At 43.2% G+C, this 6,684-nt stretch overlaps 1 protein-coding gene across 1 annotated transcript; it reads right to left on the bottom strand.

Annotated features, from left to right (window-relative positions):
* Positions 1-845: 845 nt before the first annotated feature.
* On the bottom strand, positions 846-6,629 carry PSMD10 (proteasome 26S subunit, non-ATPase 10). Its single transcript, XM_025166600.2, has 5 exons — positions 6,462-6,629; positions 5,088-5,186; positions 3,990-4,136; positions 3,738-3,904; positions 846-1,838 (listed from the first exon to the last, which is right to left on the bottom strand). Exons 1-5 carry the CDS (start codon positions 6,588-6,590, stop codon positions 1,685-1,687), a joined length of 696 nt encoding a protein of 231 aa, XP_025022368.1. The 5' UTR covers positions 6,591-6,629; the 3' UTR covers positions 846-1,684.
* Between the last annotated feature and the right edge of the window lie 55 nt (positions 6,630-6,684).

Genomic DNA, 6,684 nt, shown 5'->3' on the forward strand with positions numbered 1-6,684 from the left:
ACCACTCGCTACTTTACTTCATTTAAAATGCCTGTGGGACTTATAGGAGGCTAGAGACATCCTAGGAAATGACAAGGATGCCAAGCTTCATTCTTTGCTGTTGAGCACGCCAAATTCCTACTGTTTAAATACATTAAAAGAATGTTAAAATATTCAGTTCAGGGAGAACCTAGGGCCTCGTGGCTCCAAACCACAGGTCTGCAAATGTGTCAATCCCCAACCCTGATTTTATGCATTTTACAGCAAAGTTGCAACAGTGGCAAAACCATGACTTGTATAACACTGGATCAAGCGTTCTCAATCCCGTCCTCCAAATGAGTTGGATGAGGTTAGAGATCTCATAACTGTGAGAAGTGCAATCGACTCATCAGGAAGATGGGGGACGATGGGAAGTCTGCAGTTGCACTCTAGGAAAGACTGTTTTCCAGAGACTGAACTGATTTAGTAACTTAGGACATTACAGATCCCCAGATTGTACAAAGCATTCTGCGTTAAACTGTATAGCTCCAAACCGTCAAAGTGATGAGGTAGGGGTAGAAATACACACCACAGCTGGAAGTTCATAATCATCTATGGTATTTGCAACACATTAAGGGCTTTGGTTTAAACCAGTGTTTCTCAAACTTGGCAATTTTAAGATGTATGGACTTCAACTCCCAGAATTCCCCAGCCAGCAGGCTGGCTGGGGAATTCTGGGAGTTGAAGTCCATACATCTTAAATTGCCAAGTTTGAGAAACACTGGTTTAAAATACTGATTTAAGTATTTAGTATTAATAAATAGTAAAGTATTTAGTATTTTAAGTATTCAGGAATACTTTAAAATGGTCTTGAACAGGGTTTCTTTTAATAAGCAGTTCGCTGAAACCAACAGTTAACCACATGAGGTCCCGGCAAATAAGTCCAAGAAGCTCCACAATGCCAACACACATTAGCTTTTATTCACAAGGAACAATTTGTGATACCTGCACCTTTCCTGAACTAAGTTTAAATCTATAAGCTTTCTTCCCATAATGCTCCACTCTGATCACTTACTGCCTACAAGAGGAAGTAGGCTGAAGCAAAAGATGCTTGCAGAAAGATTCCAAAAATATTACAATAAAGAAATCCAGTGAGACAGCTGCTACCAGTGGCCCTCCAGATGCCATTAAGGTACAATCCCAGAATCTTCAACCACTGGCAGTGGCTGCTGGGAATTGTAGTTCAGCAACTTCTGGAGGGCGACAGATGCTGCAGCCTTGGATTTTGGCAAGGCGTGCTCAATTCTGAGTCACCACACGTGAGCACTACCTTTTGACATTCACTTAATACACAGATGACAAGTTGAAAAAGTAAAGCGATCACTTTTACAGTTAGCAATCTGTAGGCTTCACCCACTCGCCTCTTCTTGCAAGCCTGACACAGATGGAGATCTGGTTTCCAAAGTTACAGGAAAGCAGATGGAGAGAGTTTTCTTGAAATTGTTCTCCAAGAGGACAACCAGACTTTGCAAAAACAGTAATAAGCTTCATAACGCAAGGAGACTTTTGGAGAGTTGGCCACAGAAGATGTAGGAAAGTATGCAGAAGATACAGTGCAATAAAAATTCAAGTTGTAGCATGTTCAGACTTTTTTTTTTTTTAAAAAGCCTCTATGAACAGTCTTCAATAGCTTTATCAAGAATGGAATTCATGTCGCCCAACGCAGCTACCCCTCAACCAGCCTTCTTAGAATAGATCCCAGCCCTCCTTTTGCAATTTGCAATGGGGTTTTTTCATCTTTGTTCTCAATATAGATACTCGCACCGTGGGCCACCAGGAGTTTCGCTTCGTCCACTCTCTCTTCATCGCAAGCTAAATGGCTGTAAAGGACACCAAGAATTACTCTTTTACAGACTCAGCTTCAGCATAAGGCACTTTTGCATATTTCTTCTTCTATTGTTTTTATAATTACGCCTGAGGAAGAGTTCTGAAGGACCTGAAGGCTTCCCAATTGTTTTCAAACCCAAGAAAAATACTGCCCTGGATTGTTTGGCCAAAAGAGCTACTTTGGATTTTATATGACATAAATATTGTATTCAAATGCTCAAAAATAGCATACAGGGAGGAGGGACAAGACTTTTCACTACTTGAAATGACAAGTTGGTTCTTTATTGGCAAACTCCTGCCAAATACTAAACAAAGCTACTCGATCTGATCATCTTAGGAGAATCGGGAAGTTTTGCATAGATTTCATGCTGAGATGATGTAAAAAAGATACTGGCATAATAGAGAATTGCATTTTTTTTTCTTTTGGTGAAACTGACAAAGTTACAGTGGGGTTCTCTAACGGCCCAGATATTTGCAGACTTTGCTGTTTTAAAGGCAGACTTGGATTATACCCAGACCTGCCATGACATTTTAGCATTACATCCAGGGGTTTAAGAGTCAGTTAAGGCATCATGTTAATCTAACATCACAGAAGCTTAGCAGAATGCTAACAGGTCAAATGCTAGAAGCAATTTAAGTAGCTTTAGCAGATAGCATGCTTGTTGGACAACTGGAAGTTCAAATTATGGCTTCAGTTTTAATCTACAGCTAGTTCAATCTGGGCTTAGTTAAGTATACTGTCCGGTAAGGACCACAGATCAGAACAGATCTGGAAGTTAGGTAGAAAGAAGTTCTTAATAAGCAAGGCTAAAAGTCTGCTAATTAAGCAAGGTTGTATCATGCAATGTTAAGTAGAATGATGGTACAAATACTTAAGATTGTACCGTCAAAAATCTGTGGGGCTCTGCCTCCCGCAACAGCAATCTTGTACTATTCCTTATTTGTAGGACTGTTAGAATCTCAACCGATGATGAAAAGAGACATTTTGTACTACAGGGAGATGTTTATCCACAGGAGAGAAGGGCTAGAACTTTAAAGCACTGCTAAGGGAACCATGATTATGGTGTTTATCCAACATACAAAGCCGCAACTTGTTTAGCCATGATTGACTATATAACCCACAACATGCTGCACCATTACTTTTGACTTGCAAGCCACCAAGTCTAGGTTCGCACAGTGCATAAACCACAAACAAGCAAGCAAGCCACATTATATCATGGAGAAGATAAAACCATGTAATTCAGCACTTCTCAACTTTTTTCTTTCTATGGACTTCTGTGTTATCACCAATGGTTTTTGAGCCCAAGATGGGGGCCAGGAATAAAATGCCTGTGGCTATCAGGGCACATATAATCCCTCCAGATGAGATCCTTGTGATCCATTAAATATGTATTTTAAAAATTAAATGGTTGAAATACCATGAAATCACCAAATTTCACAACATTTTCATGCTTCCATGTATATGAGAGGTGGGGGATAAATGCTAAAACCTTACAAGGCTGCCAGCCAGAACACCAACATCTGGTGTGATTTGTTAATCTCTGAGATTTGGGCTATTTTAAAGCATGTATTTTAATTGTGGCACCCATACCTGCAGTGCCCTTACTGATCAGCACTGATTCCCCAAAACAGGTTGGGAACTATTTGTTTAGCTAATATAAATCATTAATAAAGAAATACAGCTTGGGGTGTTGGGTGAACGGAATTAATATCTATTTTGTTTAGATGTTTAAACGAATTGGGACAAAGTCAACCATGATTTCTGGAAGGGAACACAGACCTAGGTTACCTTTGCAAGTCTATAGTAGTTGGTTCTGTTTTATGGGTGTGTCAACAGCCCTGAGTTAGTGCCAAAACCTTGTAATAAATCAAGAAAAGCATCCAGTTCTTACAGAGCTGTGTTTCCTTCGGAGTCCTGTAAATTGACTGAAGCTTTGTGCTTCAGAAGGATCTGTATCATTTTCAGGTTCCCTTTGGATGCTGCTCTGTGTAACGGCGTTGAGGCCAAGTGATCCTTTGCATCTGGATTAGCTTTGTTCTCAAGGAGCATCAGTGCAATCTATTGGGGAGAAGAGAAAAGGATGACCAGACCGTCTGCTTTTGAGAAGCAGGGAAAAGAGCAAAGCCACAAAGCAAAACCGAACCTCCTGCTTATTCTTCGATGCGGCGTAATGCAGAGGGGTGCAGCCGTTCTGATTGGTGGCATTCACCTGAGCTCCTTTCTGAAGGAGGGCTTTCACAATTTCATCCCGGCCAGCTGATGCAGCAATATGCAGAGGGGTCCAGCCAGCCTGGAGAAAGAAAAGGACTAGACATCACAAATGACTTCCCATTTCCTCTCTGCAGTGATGATACTGTAGGAGCTGGTGCAGGCTGGTGGCTTTTGCTCACTTGCTTTCTGGAACATAAGAATGCAAATCAGACAGTTCATGGGGTTGGATACTTCAGTTATTGAGTGGCAGGGATGGGGGGGCAGGACTGGGACAAAGGACCAGGTATTTCCCCAGGACCTTCCATGGTGGGAAGAAGTAACTGGGGGTGGCTGCTGACTGATGTCATCTGACTTCTGGAGAGGAGCTGATTCAAAAGTGCTCTTTCAGTCTTTCAGAAGGCTGATTGGAGAAAGTGTGGTGTCAATAAATCCCTGAGTAGCTGGGGCTTGAAGGAGGAACCCTTATTGAGAAGAAGCATGTAGGGTGGTCAAGGCAAAGCCAAGGTTGCAAGGATGGGCTGGTATGGTTGGCCAAGTTAGGACCATGAACTGGAGTTGCTCCATCCCTGATATATTGTGAAACCTTGACATTGCGTAACACAATATACCCAGTAAAGACTCACCCTACCCTTGACTGGTAGACTTATACACCTTTGTAAACCCACTCATGTTGTATTTCAATCTTTTGGAAAGAAAGAAAGAAAGAAAGAAAGAAAGAAAGAAAGAAAGAAAGAAAGAAAGAAAGAAAGAAAGAAAGAAAGAAAGAAAGAAAGAAAGAAAGAAAGAAAGAAAGGAAGGAAGGAAGGAGGGAGGGAGGGAGGGAGGGAGGGAGGGAGGGAGGAGGGGAGGGGAGGGGAGGGGAGGGGAGGGGAGGGGAGGGGAGAGGAGAGGAGAGGAGAGGAGAGGAGAGGAGAAGAGAAGAGAAGAGAAGAGAAGAGAAGAGAAGAGAAGAGAAGAGAAGAGAAGAGAAGAGAAGAGAAGAGAAGAGAAGAGAAGAGAAGAGAAGAGAAGAGAAAACGGCATTACTTACATCATCCTTGTCATTAACAGGCACTCCCAGGCTTAGCAAAAAGACAACAATATCTGAATGTCCAGCTGAACATGCCCAGTGTAGAGCTGTCCTATTGTCCTGAATGGAGAAGACATGGAAAAAAAGGAGATAAGTGCTTTTTGCTTACAGGCAACAGGTCAACCGACACAGTAGGGGAACAGGATGGCCAATCTGAGCGAAGAGACCATTTCATCTTGCAGACCAGCTTGCTCAACTGAAATGTCCTCCAGATATGTGAACTTCAGTTCCCAGAATTCCCCAACCAGCATGGCCATTATTGAGAATTCAGGTAGCTGAATCTATATCTGGAAATTACCCAGCTTGGGGAAGGCTTCTCTCAAAGGCCACTCCTTTTATAGCCACACTTCATAATAAAGCTGCTGCTATTTGAGAATTAACTCAAGCAAACCAGTAATGTTCAACCCCTTCTTCCTTCCTCATTAGCATTTGGGAAGGCAATGTAGCTATTTGCGATCCAGTCGATCAACCATGATTAAACAAACCGTGGCTCATATGCAAACTTCCTAGTAGGTGCCCAAAGCCACCCAGGGGCTGAGTGGACTCAGCGGCATTGATTGCTGGTTTATTTTAATTATGTTGTTGTGAATCTGAATACATTATATTGTTTTGATACAGTGACATTTGTACAGTATTGTATTGATTGAAGATGATTAACAGTCTAATGTTTAGATAACTTTGACCAGAGTTTCTCAACCTTGCCGACTAAGATGTGTGGACTTCAACTCCCAGAATTCCCCAGCCAGCCATGCTGGCTGGGGAATTCTGGGAGTTGAAGTCCACACATCTTAAAGTCGGCAAGGTTGAAAAACACTGACTTAAGACTGTTGAGGATAAGAAAAATAAAGAAGTATTATGTCAATATTGATTACAATTTAGGACGCCAACGTTAATGAGTGTAAGATTATTGGTCTTTTCCGCCCAGAACTGAACACAACCTTAAAAATACCACTAAGATTGCGTCAAAAGTATTTGTGGCACAATAAAGGTTTTGGGTTAAGCTGATTCCTTAGCATTAAGGTCTCCACTGTATTGCTCCTTAATGGTTTTTGTACATACTGATAAAAGAAAAAAAAAAGACCTGGTCTGTTGAATAAGCCACAATACAGAACCTCTCTCAAACGAGACCCTGTTAAGCCACGATGGGATTTGCCTGATCCCGGCTTAGTGCACTGTGCCAGCTCTGTGGAGTTGGCAAGCCACATCTAAGCCTCGGCGTGCCGTGCAAAACGAGCCTGTCGTGGTCAGTTTGACAAGCCCGGATCCAATAAATCATGGTTTAAGGTGCCAAGGCAACCAAGGCCGGCCATGCCCTCTCCCGGTCGCCGGGCCAACCTGATCGGCGCGCGTCGCCAGGCCCCGGTTGGCGGCCAGCCGCTCCTTGAGCTCCTCCAGCTGTCCCGCGTAGGCCAAGTTACAGAGCTCCACGTTGGAGACGGACCCACCGCCGCCTTGTCCCTCCATCCCGGAGACTGGAGATCCCCGCGCGCGCCTGCGCAGACTCCCCGCCCCGCGAGGGGGCGGAGCCGATCGTCCCCGCGCCGCCAATCCAGAGCGG

This window comes from Python bivittatus, unplaced genomic scaffold (assembly GCF_059951505.1).
Source record: "Python bivittatus isolate LINGU-HERP-01145 unplaced genomic scaffold, Pbiv_v1 ctg000790_np1212, whole genome shotgun sequence".
Lineage (NCBI taxonomy): Eukaryota > Metazoa > Chordata > Lepidosauria > Squamata > Pythonidae > Python > Python bivittatus.